The following is a 22,561-nucleotide window of genomic DNA, read 5'->3' as shown; positions in this document are numbered from 1 at the left end:
GCGTGACCGGAAAAACGACATCGTTATAACACGGATGTTTTGTTTCATAACTCGTGCAAGTTTTCGAGTTACCCTACTTTGTTGATTAATTTGGGGGATACTTTCATTTTTAAATATAGCGGAATATTTGGAAAACCCATTAGTGACAGCTGGGTTGAAGCATTTGCCGGTAAGTGTCTTTTCCAAGAACACTTTGGCCTACAAATGTAGCAGCGACAAGCATTGAACCCATTACCTATGGGTAGAGGTAGGCGCTTGTTGGCCACTGCGCCGAAAAGGTAGAATAAGAATTCGGTTCGTATGAATACAAACAATCTTAAATATAACGCCAGACCTCGACTATACAATTACGACTGTCGCATCAAATAGGAAAATTTATTTATCTTTATTTCTTTTCGACGCTTCAATTTGACTTACAGATTCAAAGTAAACCTTAAAACCCGACCGCGCCAACACAGGGTCAGAATGAAAAAGTAAAAACATATCACACGAAGACGAATAAACGGTTTCAGAATAATATTGGCCAGTCCATGATGCTATTAAAGGAAAGTTATTAGAAGGACCATCGTATACGTTTAGGAAATCAAATACATCTTCAACGTTAAAGTCTGAAACTGAAAGTTTTATAACGTTGTAGTTGTTTGGAATCCTGATCTGCCAGGTGCAGCTTAAATCATCGGCGTAGTTTTCAGGATAGTTAGGTGATGATATGTAACCTGAAGGTGAATATATATAATCACCCCCGTTACACGCTTTATCGGGAATTGCTGTTGTTAACACAACGGTCGGGGCTGTAGTTTTCTGAGGATAGGCATTGGTGTAGTTAACCCTGAAACCCTTCTCTTGGCCGTAATCATCGGTTTCTAGTACAACGAACATGGTGCTAGTAGAAGAATAATATGTAGTAGGAAAATACATGGCACCAGTTAATGCAGCTAGAAGCGGAGAATTTGTTGAAGGGCCATCATACAGATATAAGTAATCATGGCTGTATTGCAACTGGCGGTCGATGACTGTGAGGTTGACAATGTAGCCTTGATATGGCATTTGGATTAACCATGTACAATATAGCTTGTTGTCGTAGTAATTCGGATAGTTTGGCGAAGTGAAATTTCCAGAGAAAAGGCTTAGGCTTTCACCGCCCTGGCAAGCCTTAACTTTACTAATGGATTTGGGATTAGCGAACGGGCTATGCCTATCTGAAACCACTTGCGCTGGCTTGTGGTGGATGCCATTCGAGTTCTCTTCAGCAACTGTCTGTTGTGACAAGGTGGTCAAACATAAGAGAAAAAGTAGCTGTGTTTTCCTTCCTAACATTTTGTTAATAAAGTCTGAATACAACTTGAAAAATGAAATGCGTTTTACGGGAAATAATACACAAAATACCTTGCGCTAATTGGCTTATTAAACGCGTTGGTTGCGTATAGCTTTTTAAATACTTAAGAGGATGAGCTCAGTCCCATGGACTAGACCTCATTAGACAAGCTTATATATGTGTTGCTCGTGCTTGTCTAAAAGGTCATGAGAAAAAAGCATATGTTATCTGCTAGACTGGCGTGAGACAGCAAAACAAGTTTTTCAGATGGGCCCTACATACTGTTGTAAACCTAGATTATATCTATGGTATATATCGGCCTATACAAACATTCTTACGCGGTTTTCGTATATATTAGGTTGGGGTAAGATGGAAACAATTTCATTCTATTTTCTAGTTCTTTTTGGTAGTAAACGAAGAATTATAAAATCGTATCCTCACGACTCCTATAAACTGTAGATTAATTACTTAAAACACGATCAGAGTATTTGGATATTACGTGCTAAAGATGTCCAATCTTACCCCTACCTTTTATAAATAGTGAGATAGGGAAAGATGGGACACATTTTTATTCTATTTTCTTGTTTTAGTTGGTAATAAACAAATTCATTCAAATAAAACCGTATCCCCACAACTCTCATACACCATTTAAAACGTTAAAACACGATCAGGATATTTGGATATCATGTGCAGAAAGTGTCCCGACTTCCCCACTTTCCTATTATACATATCTCTGATGTCGCTGGTGACCAATGAAAAACATCAGTGTTGAAAACTTTTATAATGACCTAGGAACATTTTACAATATAGGTGCTTAAAAATGCAAACGCAGTTTTTGGGGGGTTATTATGGTGGGCGCCAATGTTCTTATATGACGAAACAATGCCACTGTGTTTTAATTAGGGCAGGCGAATTACGACGACGAAGCATGTTTTTGTGCACTTTCAGGTTCATTTTCGATACAAACGCCCGAGTTCTTTTTTTTTAAAGACAGTAATAGGAAAGATGCAACGACAATTATACAAGCGTATAGTTCATGATTGGTACAAGTACAGCTGTAAGTTTATTAACGTATGAAGAACACAAATCACCATAATACCCGTATAATATACGTGAAAAATACAGACAATTAAACAAAAACTAAATTACATTCCTTTTTAGCTTTAGCACATATATAGCATATCAGTATAATTAATATAAAATATTTATGTCACGCCATTAAAAAGACCTTGTTACGTAAAAAGCAAAGTAATTAAATTGAACGTGAATGACACACCGTAACAGTATCACCAACAACACAGTTTGATTCTCACTTCAAATATAAAGGCTTATCCTGATCCTTCACCTGAAGCTTCAGAAGGACTGGCATAATCAAAGGAAAGAGAAAACCCGTTTGATGATACTGAAGAGTCCGTATGGAACTGCAAGAACATATGATACGACGAGGAATAAACTTTTTCACCAGAGTTCACATTCCCTGTCCACATTGTGAGCAACGCATAGTTATCAGAACTGCCATCGTACACTTTTAGATAGTCATAGTTGTTCTCCAAATTAAAATCTGAGATAGTAAGCTTAACGACGTAGTAGTAATAGGGAATTGTGATTTGCCAGGAACAGTCGAGATAATCATAATAGTTTCCAGGATAGTTAGGTGAGTATATGTGGCCCGAATAAGCGTATATGTATTCACCACCGTTGCAAGCTTGATCGGTTGTAATTGCAGCCGTGGTTGCTGGTTGCTGAGGGTATGTGTAAGTGTAAAAAGCTTGAAAACCATTATCTTGGCCAGAAGAACTTGTGCTCAAACGTACATACATATCTCTTCCGGTTGAATAATACATCAACGGGTAATAATAAGAACCTGTTAAGTATGTCAGCAGCGGATAACTTATTGATGGTCCATCATAAATATATAAATAATCACTGTACTGCAGCTGTAAGTCGGTAATGGTAAGGTTGACAGCGTAAGAGTAAGAAGGCATTTGAATGTGCCATGTACAATACAAGTCGTTGTTGTAGTAGCTCGGATAGTTAGGGGACGTAAAGCTTCCTGAATAACTGTTTAAGAATTCACCACCGTTACAAGCCTGAATATTTGCACCCGGTTGAGGGTACGTGTTTGTAAAGTAAAGCTGAAAGCCTTGATGAGTCACACTATGGTCTGTGTATAGTTGAAGAAACATGTCACGGGAAGAAGAGTAAAGTGCTTCGCCTTGTGTATGATTACCAGTCCAGCTTGCAAGCTGTGCATAACTGGAGGAAGAACCATCGTAGACATACAGATAGTCGTAGTTTGGTTCCAATTGGAAAGCCTGAACAGTGAGCTTCACAACATAGTAGGTACTTGGAATTCTAACTTGCCAGGAACAACTCAATTCGTTGTAATAGTTTCCAGGATAGTTAGGTGTGTATATGTAACCTGAATAAGAGTATATATAATCACCACCGTTGCAAGCTTGAACGGTTGTGTTCTGACTCTGCTGTGTCACGATTTCGTTGACAGCTGTGGTTGCTGGTTGCTGATGGTATGTGTAAGTGTAAAAAGCTTGAAAACCGTTATCTTGGCCAGAAGAACTTGTGCTCAAACGTACATACATATCTCTGCCGGTTGAATAATACATCAACGGGTAATAATAAGAACCTGTTAAGTATATCAGCAGCGGAGAATTTATTGATGGTCCATCATAAATATATAAATAATCACTGTTGTACTGCAGCTGTAAGTAGGTAATGGTAAGGTTGACAGCGTAAGAGTAAGAAGGCATTTGAATGTGCCATGTACAATACAAGTTGTTGTTGTAGTAGCTCGGGTAGTTAGGGGACGAAAAGCTTCCTGAATAACTGTTTAAGAATTCACCACCGTTACAAGCCTGAATATTACTACCAGGTTGAGGCGTAGTAGATTGAGGGTACGAGTTTGCAAAGTAAAGCTGAAAGCCTTTATCAGGTACAACGTAGTCTGTGTATAGTTGAAGAAACATGTCACGGGAAGAAGAGTAAAGTTCTTCGCCTTGTGTATGAATACCAGTCCAGCTTGCAAGCTGTGCATAACTGGAGGAAGAACCATCGTAGACATACAGAAAGTCGTAGTTTGGTTCCAATTGGAAAGCTTCAACAGTGAGCTTCACAACATAGTAGGTACTTGGAATTCTAACTTGCCAGGAACAACTCAAACTATTGTAATAGTTTCCAGGATAGTTAGGTGATGATATGTAACCTGAATAAGAGTATATATAATCACCACCGTTGCAAGCTGTGGGAAGTGCTGATGCTGTGGTAACGTCATTTGATTCTGTAGTAGGGTTATTAGTTTGTTGTGCATAGGAATAAGTATAGGTAAGTTGAAAGCCGCTGTAGGTGCTGCCGTAAGAATCAGTGGTAAGAAGTAAAAACATATCGGTACCAGATGAATAGTATGTTGGATTAGAATGTATCACACCGGTTAATTGTGCGATCATAGGATAATACGATGATGAGCCATCGTATACCCTTAGGTAATCATAGCTTTGAAGATGAAGGTCCTGTACAGTCATGCTCACAACGTATGAATAATATGGTATTCTTATATGCCATGAGCAATACAAGTTATCATAATAGCTGTAGGGATAGTTCGGAGACGATATACTGCCTGAATATGAGTATAAGTAATCACCCCCGTTACAAGCTGTAACGTTAGGTTGAGTTGGGTAAACATCAGTTGTAGTGCTGGGTGGTTCGTAAGTAGGTACGGTGTTCCCACTCATTGTAACAGTTGCTGCGAATCCACGAGAAGTAAAAGAACAATCTGATGCAAGGTGTAAGTAAATGCTATTCGTGGTTGTTTGGATAACTATAGACTCGTTGGAGAGTTGACCCGTTAGAACAGAAATAACTTGGCCGTTTTTAGAAACGCCATCATAAATTGTAAGCCTATCACAACATTCTTCAATATCGAGATCGGTAACATGCAGGGTGACGGTCTCATCATCTGGCACTCTTACCCACCATGCCAAATCGGCATTATTGGGGTAGTTATTTGGGTAATTTGGGGAATATACCTCACCAAATAGGTTTTCTGCAGTCGAACCGTACATGTCTAGAACCACAGCAGCTCTGTTAAGAACCTTTTCACCGGAGGCCAATTTGTCCGCGATTGATTCCGTGTATTCGAGATTAAAAGTCATTTTCTTTTCTCCTTTGATGTGAACGTTGACTGATTCGGATTGTAACTCGCTATTGCGATCAACTGAAAACAGATAATAACTTATTGTACACCATTCGTGTCATGCATCGCATAGGTTTTGTTGAAAGTATAGTAGGGTGGGGAAAGATGGGACTGTTTTTCATCCTATTTTCTCGTCCGATTTGGTAGTAAACAAAGAACATTCAAAGAATTATAAAACTGTATCCTCACGACTCCTATAGATCGTTTTTAAATGTTTGAAACGCAATCAGAATATTTCGATATTATGTGCTAAATGTGTCCCATCTTCCCCACCCTACCATATGTTTTGTAATTAAAATACAGTACCGTGGGGCAAGTTGGGACACCTTTAGCACATAATATCCAAGTATCCTGATCTTGTTTAAACAACTAACAACGGTCTGTAAGAGCCGTGAGGATACGGTTTTATAATTCTTTGTGTGTCCTTTATATAACACTAAACCGGACGAGAAAATCGAATAAAATAGTGTCCCGTTTCCCCACACCCTACTATACAAAAAAACCGGAAGAGCAAAAAATGCACACAGTATGCGGAACATCTATTTTACTCGTTACAATTCTGTGAACATACAAAAACTCTACAAGCGAGATCTGGGCAAAAAATGTTTACTTGTCGATTATGGCATTTTTCGGTGTTTAGTCAAATAAAAGATATATATAGCCGTTTTACGGTTTTAATTTTTTGCATAAAAATGTTGTGAAAACATTTATCTTGTATTATAATTATTTTACCTGGTAGTGGACGAGGTATATACACAGCAGCATTGTGATCTTCTAACTTCGCCTTCTCGAAAACCTCTCGCGCCTCCTTGTGGTCGACCTTCTTGCCTCTGTAAGAGACTCCTTCCGTGTTCATCGAAAATGACAAAGCTTCTGCAGTGTCTGAAAGATAGGCATGGTACCCAACATCGTTTGCTGAGCTGCCCATATTCTGAATTGTTATTTTGATCGATTGGTCGTTAGGGTCACGACCGGTAGTATTCACCTGATAAAATACACGGGGTTAGGAATATATAATAAGCAACGTTTAAAATAATACTCACAACGGTAGGCAACCACAGAGAATGTTAAATGGATTAAATGCATACGGGCTATACCCGCTGCATTGAACTGCAGTTTTAGTCTTTTCAGAAAAAACGTAAGCCTATAGTCATCACTCTGGGCCTAAATGGGTGTTCGTGTAACCAAGGCCGACTAGAGATATATATACGCTTAATAAACAAAGTTATTTCCAATAATTTATACGAGATCAGTCTTCATTGAAGTAAATCGGATGATATATGTATATAGTAGAGTGGGGGAAATTGGTTAATTTTTATTTTCTCGTCCCATTTGGTAGTAAAAATGGAACATTTAAAAAAATATAAAACCTTACGACTTCCATAGGGCATAGACCACTATTGATTGTTTAAAACGCGATTAAAATGTGTGGATATTATGCCCTTTAAAAGCCTAAAGGTGGCTGTACAAAGTATCCGGAATTCGTCCGTTTTGTCTGTTTTGTCCGGATTTCGCTGCCGCATGCGGTACTCGGTAATGGGTTTGCATACGACTTCGCATGCCGGATACTGTGTCCAGCCACCTTAAAGGTATTACATTTCCCTCTCCTACTACACTATTCATTAAAATAATAATCTTTTAACATTGCATTGAAACTTACCATCTCATACACCGGTTCTGGAAATAACCCGACGACATACGCTTCTTCAACGCTTGTGGCTTGGTGTGACAGATCCGCCAGAGTAAATAAAAGCAACAGTATTAGCTGGAACATTTTCACAGTGGAACCTGAAAATTCGAGCCTATTGTAACGCAAGTATATTCTATAGAGCTATATACACTAACCTGCTAAAATTGTTGAAAAAACTAACTTGATGGAGCTACATGCGTGCGTTTATATATTAACGAGCTGTTTTGTCTGGAATCATGAGAGTCAAGACACATGTTTTTTTATCTTTTATGAGAAACGAATGTTTCAAATTATAATTAGAAACTTGACGCCACATCGGCGTGGGACAGGATTGGAACTTTTCAGATGGTTCCCATCTGTCGTTCAAATAAACCGAAAAGAGTCAACATTTGCATATTATACGTAGTTCGGTTTATTCAATGGGACTTCCCACAAGAGTGATCACATTTATTATCATGATATCGGTTGCACGTGAAGACGCTTAAAAATAAGGTGGGGACGTGTCACGCCATTTGCTCTTGTTTAGACATCAGATTGGGCTTTCAATTTCTGTATTTCATTTTCAACTTTTACTTCTCCTTCATAACTTTGCTCAAAGCCCCACTTGATGCCTTGTTTAAATCTCTGTTGGTACAAACGTTACTGAGTGGTGATACCACATGTTCGATTGAGTGAAATAGCGGTTAAAGTGCCCACCGCTTAACAAGAGGAAAAGTCTATATTTTACTATAGAGATGGCACCCTCGTTTGCGTGTTTTCTAACATTTAACTGTCACTGCTACAACCGAGTGGTCACTGATAAGCTGTCCACGTTGTCAACCATAGAGAAAAGCCATATTTATAATCAAGTATTGCTAACATCAGTAACATGCGGGGTAAGCCGTTAACGGACGCGAAGATTAGAAGACTCTTTTATGGTTATAGTAGAGTGGGGTAAGATAGGACACCTTTTCATACCAATCTTGACCACATTTGGTAGTACACAAAACCATTCAAAGAATAACAAAACTGTATCCCCACGACTCCCATAAATCGTTGTGATTGTTTAAAACAGGATCAAGATATTTGGATATCATGTGCTAAAGGTCCCTCGGTAAAAAATCCAAACTGCTTGACACCTTACACAACACAAACTTAACATAACAAACTTACTTTTGATAAAGAACCTTTACCATTTACCATAACATAACAAGCAACGCCGGGTATCCATAAAATAGATGAAAGAGAAAGCATCCAACCAATACCATTCGCCCACCATGGGTAAACATATTCACCAACTTTAAGTGGTTCCCATTTGATGCAATAGAATATCAGAATTGCCTGGATAAACAACAGTAAGACTTAGGGCAATATTAGTATATTATGAAAGGAAATATTCTACTACTATAATTACAATGAAATTAGTATTATTCATATAGTAGGTTGGGGGAAGATGGGACATCTTTTCATTCTATTTTCTCACCCAATTTGGTAGTAAACAAAGAAAATGCAAAAAATTATAAAAGCGTATCCTTACGACTACCCTAGATCGTTGTTAATTGTTTAAAACACGATCAGGATATTTAAATATCATGTGCTAAAGGTGTCCCATCTTCCCCCCACCGTACTGTATGATTAATATTTTGGTAAAAAATGACGCATTTTCGTATCTAGGTTGGGTGCCACACTTTTTAACTGACACTCTTTCCCAGACTTTTTTCCACAGCGTGTTTCAACAACTGTTGTTTGGCTGTTGATTCTCTTCGTACTTTAAATAACATGATCTTTGCTATCGTTTTTTAAAAAAAAGATAAATAAAAATGATGTTATTTTAGGTTTCACACTTTCTGTTGTTTTAGGTTCGGTAAAACAGTTGTGGTATTTCAGTTCTATAGTAGGTTGGGGGTATAGGGGACACTTTTAGCCACTTATATTTAAATGTCATAATTCTGTTATAAACGATTAGCAACGGTCTATGGGAGTCAAGAGGAAACGGTTTTATAATTATTTAAACGTTCTTTGTTAACCACCAAATGGGACGAGAAAAGAGAATAAAAAGAAGTCTTATCTTACCCCACCCTACTATACCATAATATGTTTCTATTACCCAGTGGCGCGCAATTGAAAAAGAAAATGTTAAACGTACCGTTGTTGCAGCTGGTATTACAAATTTGTAGCAGTATTTGTAATATATAGAAGGGGTGCTGCCGGTCATGTATTTAAAGTCGATGGCAAATTTATCAGCGTTCCAGAACCAACCAACTGAAATGGACTCCCAAAGAGCTAACCACAGAAGACAAATGCCAGCGCCCCCGTAAGAGTTCACTAATTCGAATATGTATAGAGATTTCTGTAAGGTAAAGTTGATATTCGATTCTTATGGAATTATGTGGCGGATGTAAAACTTCTAAAAGCGGTGGTTTATACTAAAATACTAAATGAATGAAAATAGTAAGGTGGGGGGAAACGGGACAGTAGCATATAATATTTAAATATTTTGATTGCGTTTAAAACAATTAACGACGGTTTATGGGAGTCGTGAGAATGCCGTTTTGGGATTTTTTGAATGTTCTTTGTTGGCTATAAATTGGGATGGGAAAATAGAATAAAAGGTGTCCCACCTTCCCCCACCTACTATATATGAACCATTTTTGAAACAAACTGTAGGTGATGTTTAACGACTCACACACTAATGTCACAACGGGATAAAATGGCGCATGGCGGGGTAAAATGGTCCAGGGTTTAGATGGCTATTTTTAATTCAATTTCGATTTTACTTAAAAAACACTGGACAACATACAAGTTACCTGGTTAAGAAACATGAAGCAGGAAAAGTAAAGTGATGCAGTAAGTGCTGCGCCGGTCAGCAAACGATTTTTAGTGTTTGAAACAGAAATGGGAAAAGCATCTCCAATAACAACCATCAGCCCTTCAAACTCACCAAACTTTAAAAATGTAAAATTTAAATTTTAAAAACGTAAAACTTTCAACTTTACTTTGTGTTTGGATAGATATAGCAGGTGATTTTTAACGAAAGAGTTACAAGTTAAGGAAATATTTTAAACTTAATATGTTATAAAATGATTTAGATTACTTTTATATGCATTTATTAGAAAGAAAAACAACAGTCTGAAATGAACTTACCGCACTGTCGATGCAAATAAGATAAAACATAAAGAAGAACAAAACGGACCAAAGTTGGGGAATAGGCAACAAACTTAACCCATAAGGATAAACTTGAAAAACAAGTCCAGGACCTGAAAATAAATCAGTAATTTATTGGTTTGCGAGTGTAAATACTTCTTTAACGTTATGATATAATTAAGGTGCAAAATGTTTCAAAATACGTATATTTTCAGACTTTTTCAATAAAATCATAAAACTGCCACCCTTTTTTACTTTTCTGCCAACAGCGATTACGTGCTTTTAGGAAACAGCCACGAGGGCTTGTCTTTTTTCCTTAACCGTTTTAATCGCTATACTAAGAAAACTACTTACCTGAACTGATAACATTTGTAAGATCCACTTTATTAACATGGGCAATATGTCCAAGAAAACTAAACGTTATCAACCCCATGAATATTGATGTGAGACACCCGGCTGGTATAACGAAAATTGCTTGTCTGGAAATAAAACGCAAATAGTATTTAAGCTTTTGAATTAAAAGTTCTATATATATAGTAGGGTGGGGGGATAATGGAACACCTTTTCATTTTATTTTCTCGTCCCATTTGGTACTAAACAAAGTAAATTTAAATAATTATAAAATCGTGTCCTCGTGACTCTCATATATAGAGTATTGTTAATTGTTTAAAACACGATCGGGACATTACGTACGTGCTAAAAGTGTCTCATCTTACCCCACGGTACTACAGTATAATACTTTAAAAAATGTTACAGCCTAATACAATTTGTCCAAATTTTAAAGTTCAAATTGTGATTACAATTAAAATACATGCAACAAACTGCAATATGTTAGAGTCCATAACATCAATTATTTTTGGGCGTGTTAGAATATATTATCAAGCAATACAAACTTATAGAAATTGTTGCGACGACGATTGAAGCTTCCAAATGCTGTCAATCCAGAGTAACACACACCCACTGTGTAAAGCGCCTGTGATGCTGCTTCAACCCAAACCTGGAAGGTATTTTATATGAATGAATGAATGAATAAACGAATGAACGAATGAACGGATGAACGAATGAATGTAACTTGCTTTATCCCCGCGTTGCCAGAAACGACAGCCGTTATAACACGAGGTGTTCTGTTTCATACACCTCGTGCCAGCTTACGATTTACCATAGTTCAGGTTAGTATTTTTTATATATATGTGGGGTAAGATGAAACATGTTTTCATTCTCGTTTCATTTAAAATTAAAAACAAAGAGGAAAAAAACAAAGAAAATGTACAGAACTATATAACTGCAGCACCGCGACCATAAAGAGTGTTTATAACCTTATTTAAAATTAGTTCGGAAATATAAGATTTCTAGGTATTAAGTATACTATTACTAACGATATCCCATCGTACCCCACATTTCTATATTTTAATTCATTCGATTCTACCTATATCTTTTAAAACATATATTTCAGGCCTTAAATAAATTTCTTAGTATAAAGATCGGACATAATTACCTGGGGTGAGAGAAGGCGTTCGAAATCTGGGACAAAAAGTTTCCTCATCCCATTCGAAGCACCTTCTAATGTAGCTCCTCTTACGAAAAGCACGCAGAGTATGACGTATGGAAAAGTGGCAGTGAAATAAACAACCTAAATATTAAAATAAGCATTCACACGACATGTGAACTTCTTTGTATACTACTTTGTTTATGCAATTTTGGAGCAAAGCTAGTTACCCTACAACATATATAACAGCGTTGACCATTGTATGTGGACGAAAAGTTTGATGAAGTAACTTATTTATATAGGTTTAACAAACCAAAACAAATAATAAACGATATAGTAGGATAAGGGAAGATTGGACACCTTTTCATTTTTTTTCTCGTCTCATTTGGTAGTAAACAAAGAAAATTCAAAGAATTATGAAACTGTATCACGACTCCCATAGATCGTTGTCAACACGACCAGGATATTTGGATATTATGTGCTAAAGGTGTCCTATCTTACCCCACAGTACTATAATATATTACAACCTAAAGTTTAAGATACAAAATATAACTTATTTATGCAGGTTTAACAAACCAAAACGACAAATATCTATAAACAAATAATAAACGATAATACATCATAACCTAAAATAAGCGATACACCACGTAGTAACTTCTACGGTACAACTAGAGTTACTAGACTAAACTGGTAGGCGTACAACGCGACCTAACAAAAGCGTTAATTACTCGGCGCGTGCTGCATGAATACGAAGCGCCGGTTTTTTTTCAAGGCAAAACTTGGTAGCTAGTGAAATACTGCCGCAAAAAGTTTGGACTTCCACAGGGCATAACCAGTAACTTGCCTTTCCGCTGGTCTTTACTCCTTTTGCTATGCATCCATATATCGTTATAAAAGACGCCAAAGAACATAAGAGCATTTGCCAGTTGAAATTCTCGTTGTATGGGTTACCATTGGAAAGTCTCAGAACGTAGTTTCTATAGTTTAAAATTCAAGTTAACTCATTTTCTGTTATTTGGTACGTCTATCTTTTTAAAATAAATTGGGGTTTTTTATCCATCTTTTAAAATAGGTTCGGAACTGCAACATATTATGTGCTGAACCACGGCGTACTAGAGATATCTCTAGTAGGTCATGGCTGAACATGAAGAACAATGGACCTAGCTGCTATAACTTTGATATATACATAAACAAATTGCTTTACCTCCAAAATTGTACTTGTGGCAATGAATCTTGCAGAAAGACGGTTCTATTCGTAATATTTACACCCACTCTACACGATTCTGTATTCCATTCGTTATCTGTAAACGAAACTTGAACAATTTTCCCATTCCAAAATTTCAGAACACGTCGCTGCGTCTCAATAATAATCATTCTTTTCTTAACATTCTTATCTGCTGCGTATTGCACCACAGTGGTAAACGTAATAAAAGACAATGTTACGTCACACCCCTTTGACTTCACACCGTTTTTGAATCACTTACGGCAAATGTACATAACAACAAACGAAAACAGTGTATATTAGTATACGCATATATGTCAACATGGACAGCAGTCTGCTGCATAAAGTCTTACCACAGGTTCCCCACGGCAGAGGCCCGGTCGTAAATGAATGACCAAGGTATAATATTCCCCAAGACATTGTCCACATGAATGGTATCATGCCTAACACCGAGATAAATACAGTGGCGTAACCGATTCCCTATAAGTTGAATAAATGTAATGAACGAATGTAACTTGCTTCATCCTCGCGTGGCCGGAAAACGACAGTCGTTTTATAACACACAGTTTTTATGGCTGACAATTTAGACAGCACATTGTAGTTATACCGCTGAGTTGGAACAATTTCCGTTCAGTGTTTTTCCTCTCAAAAACATATGTCCACAATAGTAACACACAGCCAGCAGAAAAAGCGTAAAATGAAAATCAATGACGTCAAAACCTTCATGATTGGTAATCTTTCCATTGCAGCCACTCTCCCCTTCTGCGTAAATTGGCCAAGTCCAACTTCGAACATGTACAGTGGTAAGGTTATAAAGCATGTGGAGATTACATACGGTATCAAAAATGCCCCTGCAATTAGTTTGTATCAGAGTTGGCATACTTCATAAAAATGACAATCCATACTGTTTTTTTTCATATCCTGATGTACCGAAAAAAGTTGGTACGTCAAATTATGCTAATTATAAGTTTTACTTTGATGCATATCAAATAGTCAAAAATGATATTCGCAAATTTTCACCGAGTATGTATTAAAAAGATTGTAAATGTGTTTTTCCGCGCGGTATTAGCCGATCATCTAAACAGGTTGACAAGCCTGACATATTTTTAGCAAATTCGTTTGGTCAGTCAAGGCCTAGAGATAGGGCCTGTATACACAAAATAAACACAAAATAACGGCATGGGTGCTTTACTACAATAAAGTTCGGTGTGTCAAACAAAATTCCGTTTTTGAAGCTGACAGGGTAAGAAACAAATCAGCAGTTATGCCAATGTAACGTCGCAGTTTCCAGTATCTATTAGTTTAAATTTATATGTCTATATATATATATACCTCCACCGTTTTTGAAGCAAAGAGATGAAAATCTCCACAAGTTTCCAGCGCCAACGACGTACCCCAACAGGCTCAATATAAATTCTGCTGGTTTGGCCCATCCCGAACTGGAAATTAATAAACTATATTTTGCAACAACAGTGCAGCATTTTCAACATATAATATGGTGGAAATATGGGACACCGTTTCATTCTATTTTTCGTTATATTAGGCAGTAAACAAAAACATTCAACGATTTATGAAGCTATATGCTCACGAGTCCTATAGGCATATAGGCCGTTGTTAAATTTAAAACAACAGCTGCTTGAATAAAGTAGGCCTACTAAAGATGCGCGCCATCTTACTCCACAATACGGTATAACTATATAGTTTAATTATACGGCTCTTTTAAACTATGATATATTATATCTATAAGCTCCATGAAACCTTGTGGTTATACTAATTCCAAATTTCATAACTGGAAAACGATACAAATGCATACTATTGCATACTGTAGCGGTATTTACAGTTGCTGAATAAGGCTCTTAATTATTATTATTTTAATTGTTGAGCATTATGCAAAATTTTGATAACTTTTATCTATAAACCATTATCTACCAATATCTATACCATCAATTTCATATATAAGATACTACCCTAAATACTCACTGTTGTTGGTTGCTTTGCATTTCCATTTTACATACATTCGAGTTGACAACTAAACAAGAGAGCAAGGCTCTAGTTAGTAAGCACGTATTAAACTAATTTGCGGAATCTTAATAAAATTATTTTACTACAACTACAACGGTCGGCTAAGCTCGATTGAAGCAAACCAAACACTAACAGAGCGATTTTCAGTCGCCATTGGTGACTGTGGAGCAGTAGGTAGAATTTGTTTATAAATTTATAGTATATTGGAGAAGATGGGACACTTAAGCACATATTGCCCTATATTACCAAATTCAAAATAAATGTTTTTTTGGGTGATACCACAAATTAGAATTAGCATTCCTTTAATATAATTGACAACAATTAAAAAATATATATCATAACACATGAGAAGTTATCAAGCGATTCCCAAAACGGATAAAATTTTACAAATTCGACGACAGGACAGATTAAATTCATTGTTAATTTTGATTTATAAGTGAATATATTATAGTAGGAATGCACGTAAATAAACATTAAAATCTAACTTCCTTCCGTCTTTGGGTTTATATTTTTATATGCTTTGAGTTAGAATTTGCAATTTACTAAAAAGATCGTATACCTAGACAAATGCGTGCATAACACTACAGCTAACAATGCCACAACAGAATATACAGCTCCTCATTACAGCTAACATAAATGTTGCTTTTTAATGCGACTGACACCGGAAAAGGAAAATCGTTAAGGAAAGCGATGTCGGAAAATAAGATGTTAATAAGAAACACTGCGAGGGTGTATAGTATACAGTTTATTTTGACAGCTGTCAAACCACCATAATCATAATGTAAGAAACCGGCGACCAGCATGAGCACGCTATGTGTAAAGTCATACTGTTTCTGTTTTTTATGTGGTCTAAATACTTTTTAACGTCGAATATGTGATTTAATAACGAGGACCGTAACGCTATAATATAGTAGGTTAAGGTAAGACGGGACACCTTTTCATTCTATTTTCTTGTCCCATTTGGTAGTAAACAAAGAACATTCAGAGAATTATAAAACCGTATCCTTACGACTCCCATATGCATTGTTATTTGTTAAAAATGCGATCAGTATATTCGGAAATTTTGTTTAGTGGTGTCCCATCTTCACCCACAGTACTATATCATTTGCTCCGTTCTAAGTGTAATTAGAAATGCTGCATATACGAGCTTTCTCCGTCAAATAGTTGATACTTTTGCGTCGCTAAAATGCACGGGGATCGATTTTGCGTACCGAAATAAAGTTAAAGGGGCGATAAACAACGAAAAGCAACATACACAATTATGATTTTTTTTTCATTTTACTAAAACGATCGTAGAAAATTAGAAACTGCGTACGTAACACTACAGCTCTAACAATGCCACAGCAGAATATACAGCCGCTCATTGTAACTATAATGTTGCTTCTCAATGCGACTAACACCGGAAGGAAGAAAAGAGTTGAGGAAACGATGCCAGAAAATAGATGATGGTAATAAGAAACACTGCGATGGTGTATAAACAGCTAACATTGACGGTTTTAAATCACAATGATCATAATGTAAAGAACCGGCGAGCAGCATAAGTACCATATGTATATTCAACTGTTATATGTATTATGCAAAATTTTGATGACCAGATCAGTAAATCTATGCGAACTATCAAACCGTTACGGTATATATACTCACTGCTGTTGGTCGTTTTGCCTGTACATTTTACTTAAATTTGGGTTAATAACGAAAAAAGACATAGGTTTTCTAACACTAGAAACTAAACACCTGTAACTACTAAACAAATTCAACCTACTACAAAACAAGCGAAAATCTTTGTGTGAAAAAGCGGTTTGTATTGTTTTAATAAAAACTGATGACACCAAAAACTTAATATTTAGAAACATTTTCGGTGGACAATGGATGGGCCAGCTTCGTCGTACTCTTGCTTGGTGATCCACATCTGTTGGAAGGTGGAGAGAGATGCGAGGATGGATCCTCCGATCCAGACGGAGTATTTCCTCTCTGGTGGGGCAATGATCTTGATCTTCATGGTGCTGGGAGCAAGAGCAGTGATCTCCTTCTGCATTCTGTCAGCGATACCAGGGTACATGGTTGTACCTCCGGAGAGAACGTTGTTGGCGTAAAGATCCTTTCGGATGTCAATGTCGCACTTCATGATGGAGTTGTAGGTGGTCTCGTGGATTCCAGCAGATTCCATACCTATAGTAAATATAGACTTCAAAATATTGGAATCTTAGTCGTGTACGCTAAACATAAACTGTTGATACAATTTTATTTTGATGTGATATGACTGCTGAAGTGTTAGCCTTATTGTGTAATGTAGGCACTTTTGGACTTCCCATTGCTGTTTGCCGATTGATTCTAATCGTTATAGCCGTTACTGAATCAGTATCAGCAATCGCAGTGAAAAATGATTTTCGTTTCTTACCGATAAAGGAAGGTTGGAATAAAGTTTCCGGGCATCGGAACCTCTCGTTTCCGATAGTAATGACTTGACCGTCGGGAAGTTCGTAGCTCTTCTCTAGGGAGGTGGAGGATGCTGCGGTGGCCATCTCCTGCTCGAAGTCGAGCGCCACGTAGCAGAGCTTCTCTTTGATATCTCGAACGATTTCACGCTCGGCTGTTTTGATGAAAATTATCCTTAAAGTTTGTTTTTGTGGTGAGTATTAAATATTTGGCTTACCAGTTGTAACGAAAGAGTAGCCTCTCTCTGTAAGAATCTTCATCAAATAATCAGTAAGATCTCGTCCAGCTAAATCCAACCGGGCGATGGCGTGAGGGAGCGCGTATCCCTCGTAGATTGGAACGTTATGTGAAACACCGTCTCCAGCATCCATGACGATACCTGAGAATTAATTGGATAAACTAACTGCCTTAACATGTCCCTGTCGTGTTTTACCTGTTGTACGTCCAGATGCGTATAAAGAAAGAACGGCTTGGATGGCTACATACATGGCCGGTACGTTGAAGGTTTCAAACATGATCTGGGTCATTTTTTCTCGGTTAGCCTTTGGGTTAAGTGGGGCTTCGGTAAGCAGAGTCGGGTGTTCTTCGGGAGCAACACGGAGCTCGTTATAGAAAGTGTGATGCCAGATCTTTTCCATGTCGTCCCAGTTGGTGATGATACCGTGCTCAATCGGGTATTTCAAGGTAAGAATACCCCGCTTGCTTTGTGCTTCGTCACCAACGTAGCTGTCTTTTTGTCCCATACCGACCATGACACCCTGTAGGTGTTAAATTTTATGATTTAAATTGATTAGTTTTATTATTGTCAAAAATAAGGAATGTGATAAATAAATCTAAACGTTCTCCAGATTGAAATATTCGAGTTATACAGCTAATGGTTTAAATTCCGTTTAACTAGTCGATTAGTATAACGAAAAGCCAAGACGAGATAGCAAAACAAGGCGAACCTGGTGGCGGGGTCGACCAACGATGGATGGGAAGACAGCACGAGGTGCGTCATCTCCGGCGAATCCTGATTTCACTAATCCTGATCCGTTGTCGCAAACCAGAGCGGTCTGATCTTCTTCTGAGTCCGACATGATTGAAGTTTGCTTGCTTGAGTTGGTTGAGTGAAGACTTGAAGCTCTTAAGCGAGTGAATGTGGTTTGAATGGTTCGACAAGACTCTTTTATATGACGCTCACACATCAGCAGTTGTCGACACTTTCAAGTCATCTCGCAGGGACAAACAGCGCATGCCCCTATTTGGTAAGGTTTGTTAAACTCTTGCCGCTGAGATCTTGGTGCTATAAAAACAACAGACGTAACAGATGCTTGCATATGCTTCGCAAATAGTTTTTGTACATATTCATTAGTTGCATTTGAAACCGGCGTTTAAAATCGTCCGGAATATTTGCTTGACTTGTTTTAAGGGATTTGTACTGCTCTAAAATAGACAAATAATTGCAATTTGCATTTTACGAGTTTAATTTGATTCTGTGCCTTGTCGGCATGTCGAATGCTTCACTTAAATTGTGAACAAATTTTCGGCGGCAAATTTTAATAGCAAGTTTTAAATCACATGTGAAAAGTTAACAAAAATTACAGCTAGAACTAAATATTAGTAATACTGTATTGTTTTTTAAGTTCGCACGTTTTGAACAACAACAACAAAATTCTGTGTGTCGGTCAAAATACTTAATCAAAATCGAAAAAAAATTATGTCGGTCAAAATACTCAATCAAAACCGAAAATTAGTTTAATGAATGCAATAAAAAACTTTTTCGCGACGTCTCATATAAAGGCTGAATTCCTATATACCATATTATTTATTTGGCAACCTGGTCAAAAGTTATCATAACATGTTAAACAAATAGCAATATTTAGTTATGTTCTTTTTTTTAAATTTAACTTTTGACGGGTTTATAAAAACAACTGGTAAGTCCAATTATTAGCGTTTAAATGTTAACTCAATTTTCCAGACTTTAGTATTATTTTGCATTTCTAGTTCAAATAATTGCACTGTTTTATATAAACAAATGTGACTTAGTACCAGACTTGAAACGATAAAGTCACTGAAAAACTATCACGAGACTTTTTTTAATATTAAAAAGATATCACTTGTCTATTATTTATTTCCTCTAAAGTCTAAATATTTGTAGTTGCGTGCTACTAAAATAAAAAGTACATAGCCAGCATAAGAACATAAGCATGTGAAATACCTATCGTTAAATAAATACTCTCGAATATTCTTGCTTATTTCAAGCTTAATCTAACTTGATTTAAACCTTGATTAGCAAAGTTAAATTTCTTTGGTTTTCTTTTACTCAGCAGCAATATAAAGGAATTCACGTTTAATTATACTCTTAAACACAACGTTGAATATAAGAATTCGAAACCACAGTTTGCGGGAAAATTTTTTACAGCATATTTAATGGTTTAAAAAAACATGAAAAAAACGCAAACCAAACGCGTTCACTTGTAAAGTAATAAATAGTGTGTTGGTTTACACCATAAAAACCTCACTATAAGATTTCAATCTTTGTTTATTTATTCTTATGTAACAGATTATTTTGTTGAAAGATAAGACACCATGCGGGCTGGGAAAGAAGGATCGCGTTTTATTTCAGTGCTAGCTAGAGCTAGACTGCTGTTGCTGGCGACAGTATGAATGTCTCAATATTTGTTTAAGAAATACTTAGAACAGAACATCATTAGAGAGCATGTTTTCTGAAAACTAGTCTTTACTTATATACGATAGTCTGTTTTTATTGAAAACAAATTAATATGTCGACTTTCATCTTGACAATAATCTTTGTTTTTAAAGCGGTTGGTTCTGACCAGAGTCCGTATATAAACGTATATAAACATGTTTTTTTACTGACTCCGGTTCCGACCAATGTATGTGTAACTTGTGATTTAAAAATATTAAATGCTTCACGAAAAAGGGACGCGAACTATCTTATAAAGATTTTCTCTATTTAAATTAAGTCATTTAGATTTTATGCTCGCTGTGTCCTATATATTTTGAAGTGTACAACGCAAGAGTTTCTTACTATCATGGCAAGCAGATACAGCATTTTCTTTCTATTTTTGTTTGTACTTTCCGGACATCTGGTTAAACCGAGAGGTACATTTAAGTTTAGATTCCTAAATATCAGAACGTCTTATGTTTATTACATGCAGAGTTCAGTAAACGAAGAACATTCTTGGTGAGATGTTACTTTACCTACTGCAGCCATCATTGGACAGCAAAGAATTTACCCTGTGCAGTTGCCCGACGTAAGATATACAAAATTTACTAACATAGTATGTAGTAGCAGGGTGGGAAAGATGGGACAGACCTTTGTTAATTATTAAAAGCACAATAAGGATATTTGGATATTATGTCCTAAAGGTGTCCCATCTCCCCCCACTCTACTAAATATATATTTATTTTTTATACGACCAAAATTGTGATCAAGTGTGCTGGAAATTTACAGCAGCTATTAATATGCGAATTTTAGGGACATTTGTGTGAATGAATGTCGATTTTGTACAGTTAAGTTTGGTAGCTAACGTTTTACTTTCTTTGCGCAGACACACGGTTTTGTAAGACCTGCCAGGTTTTATTATGCCCGCATGTGATTATGTACAGTTGTTCTTCGTTATTCTCTGGATCTCGATGTTAATGAAGTTACATCAACGTTAAAAATGAATGTGGAAATTTGTTATATATCTCATCCAGTCTTTGTTACGGCATGTTCATCCTTTTCGTCTTTTAATTCGATTAAGGTTTGACATTATGCCTTATCCTTCAATTAAAGTGAAACTTTTGTTTTAGATTTGACCATAGCTTAATAATACAACATTTCTTTATTGAACTATGATTTGACCATTGAAACTTTCGTAGCTTCTCATTAATGAATTCACCTTTGAAATATGATGCTGAATAAAATGTATATAGTTTTGTCATTGCTGTCTCTTCACACAAAAGATTTCAAAACAATTATGTAGTCAATCCAAAGGCATCTCAGATTTTATTACAGAATCGCGATGACAGTCGTACATTGTTGTAGTGTCCAGGTCTGCTGTGTAGCGTGTACCACGTCGCTTCGTTTCGGACCCAGACTTTGTTTATATTTATTATAAACGACGATTAAAAAATTCGATTTCATAAATAGCACTCCCACGCATTTTGATATATAGTAGAATGGGGAAAATCGGGACAAGTATATAAGCACATATTCGCCGATATTTTAAAAATCACTTATATATATGACGTGTTTTTGGTGACAATGTGAACTTCTAACTTTCCTTTATAAACGGACAGCACCACAGTCTAATAGAGATATAGTAGGCTGGGGGAAGATGGGACACCTTTAGCACATAATATTTAAATATCCTGATCGTGTTTAACGGTCTATGGGAGTCGTGACCATATGGTTTATTAATTCTTTGAATGTTCCTCCTTTGCTACCAAATGGGACGAGGAAAAAGAATGAAAAGGCGTCCCATCTCCCCCACCTCACTATATCTCTCACACATTGCAATTACTTTCTTAGTGCCGTATATCGGTTTACAAGTGGAGGTTTACAAACAAACAAATTCCAAGCAAATGGAAATTAAAACTGTAAAACGGAACGATCGGCCATAAAAGCCTTGTAATGACACATCAAGTTGAATTTTCTGCACCACAAGTTTTCATGCTGACAGACAGACAGACGTTTATTGCTTTGTGTCGCCAACTCCTCTGCATCACCGGCACACTTGGTATCAGTTGCCCAAATTGTCGGCCACACGAAAATAAAAATCAATCACGAAGTTAAATAGGCGGTAACTCGTAATTTCTGACATGATGCTCCTAATAAGCATGCCAACGCGAAAATAAAGTAAGTTATCTTCTTTTTTTTTATGTATAGTACTGTGGGGGAAGATGGGACACCTTTAGCACACAATATGCAAATATCCTAATCATTTTTAAACAATAAGCAGCGGCTTATGGGAGTCGTGAGGATACGGTTTTATAATTATTTGTTTGTTTATTGTTTACTATACCAAATCGGCCGACACAATCAGATGAAAAGTGTCTCTTCTTCCCCC

At 36.7% G+C, this 22,561-nt stretch overlaps 3 protein-coding genes, 1 long non-coding RNA gene and 1 other non-coding gene across 10 annotated transcripts; 2 read left to right on the top strand and 3 right to left on the bottom strand.

The window, feature by feature from the left end:
- Positions 1–375: 375 nt before the first annotated feature.
- On the bottom strand, positions 376–1,437 carry LOC101242150 (deleted in malignant brain tumors 1 protein-like). The gene has a single exon (XM_004225607.3). The coding sequence runs from the start codon at positions 1,315–1,317 to the stop codon at positions 376–378; it is 942 nt and encodes a 313-aa protein (XP_004225655.1). The 5' UTR covers positions 1,318–1,437.
- A 538-nt stretch (positions 1,438–1,975) lies between these two features.
- Positions 1,976–15,121, bottom strand: LOC100178931 (sodium- and chloride-dependent GABA transporter 2-like). 6 transcript variants are annotated; one of them, XM_002132032.5, is made up of 14 exons: positions 15,024–15,110; positions 14,376–14,482; positions 13,764–13,894; positions 13,397–13,523; positions 13,026–13,122; positions 12,666–12,798; positions 11,831–11,965; positions 11,229–11,332; positions 10,690–10,814; positions 10,336–10,448; positions 9,999–10,136; positions 9,338–9,541; positions 8,365–8,532; positions 7,601–7,836 (listed from the first exon to the last, which is right to left on the bottom strand). In XM_002132032.5, the coding sequence occupies exons 1-14, from the start codon at positions 15,047–15,049 to the stop codon at positions 7,735–7,737; spliced, it is 1,710 nt and encodes a 569-aa protein (XP_002132068.3). In that variant the 5' UTR covers positions 15,050–15,110; the 3' UTR covers positions 7,601–7,734. The 6 variants fall into 6 exon arrangements, with proteins under 6 accessions (XP_026689834.1, XP_026689845.1, XP_026689840.1 ...); XM_026834052.1 differs by lacking the exon at positions 9,338–9,541 and having other exon boundaries at positions 15,024–15,121; XM_026834033.1 differs by lacking the exons at positions 9,338–9,541; positions 9,999–10,136; positions 10,336–10,448; ... (7 more) ...; positions 14,376–14,482; positions 15,024–15,110 and adding exons at positions 1,976–3,098; positions 3,879–5,543; positions 6,255–6,507; positions 7,183–7,310 and having other exon boundaries at positions 7,368–7,836; positions 8,365–8,533.
- On the top strand, positions 8,961–9,030 carry mir4208 (microRNA 4208). Its single transcript, NR_034604.1, has one exon. It is a non-coding gene; the product is annotated as a microRNA 4208 (primary transcript).
- Positions 15,122–16,490: 1,369 nt separating the features above from the next.
- Positions 16,491–18,637, bottom strand: LOC100183636 (actin, muscle). Its single transcript, XM_002132016.5, has 5 exons — positions 18,449–18,637; positions 17,935–18,259; positions 17,719–17,880; positions 17,464–17,655; positions 16,491–17,234 (listed from the first exon to the last, which is right to left on the bottom strand). Exons 1-5 carry the CDS (start codon positions 18,578–18,580, stop codon positions 16,909–16,911), a joined length of 1,137 nt encoding a protein of 378 aa, XP_002132052.2. The 5' UTR covers positions 18,581–18,637; the 3' UTR covers positions 16,491–16,908.
- A 165-nt stretch (positions 18,638–18,802) lies between these two features.
- On the top strand, positions 18,803–21,433 carry LOC108950102. The gene is made up of 3 exons (XR_001975073.2): positions 18,803–20,609; positions 20,666–20,761; positions 21,059–21,433. It is a non-coding gene; the product is annotated as an uncharacterized LOC108950102 (long non-coding RNA).
- The last annotated feature ends 1,128 nt before the right edge of the window (positions 21,434–22,561 follow it).

Source organism: Ciona intestinalis, chromosome 1, assembly GCF_000224145.3.
Source record: "Ciona intestinalis chromosome 1, KH, whole genome shotgun sequence".
NCBI lineage: Eukaryota > Metazoa > Chordata > Ascidiacea > Phlebobranchia > Cionidae > Ciona > Ciona intestinalis.
This window is presented reverse-complemented; position numbering and strand designations above follow the sequence as displayed.

Coding starts and splice junctions, on each gene's coding strand:
- LOC100178931 (XM_026834030.1), bottom strand. CDS start 7,296: ATGTTCCAGCTAATACTGTTGCTTTTATTTACTCTGGCGGATCTGTCA. Junction 6,508..7,182: donor CAGAACCGGTGTATGAGATG/GTAAGTTTCAAT, acceptor GTATTTTATCAG/GTGAATACTACCGGTCGTGA. Junction 5,544..6,254: donor TATACCTCGTCCACTACCAG/GTAAAATAATTA, acceptor ATCTGTTTTCAG/TTGATCGCAATAGCGAGTTA.
- LOC101242150 (XM_004225607.3), bottom strand. CDS start 1,317: ATGTTAGGAAGGAAAACACAGCTACTTTTTCTCTTATGTTTGACCACC.
- LOC100183636 (XM_002132016.5), bottom strand. CDS start 18,580: ATGTCGGACTCAGAAGAAGATCAGACCGCTCTGGTTTGCGACAACGGA. Junction 17,881..17,934: donor CGCATCTGGACGTACAACAG/GTAAAACACGAC, acceptor ATTAATTCTCAG/GTATCGTCATGGATGCTGGA. Junction 17,656..17,718: donor CTACTCTTTCGTTACAACTG/GTAAGCCAAATA, acceptor TCATCAAAACAG/CCGAGCGTGAAATCGTTCGA.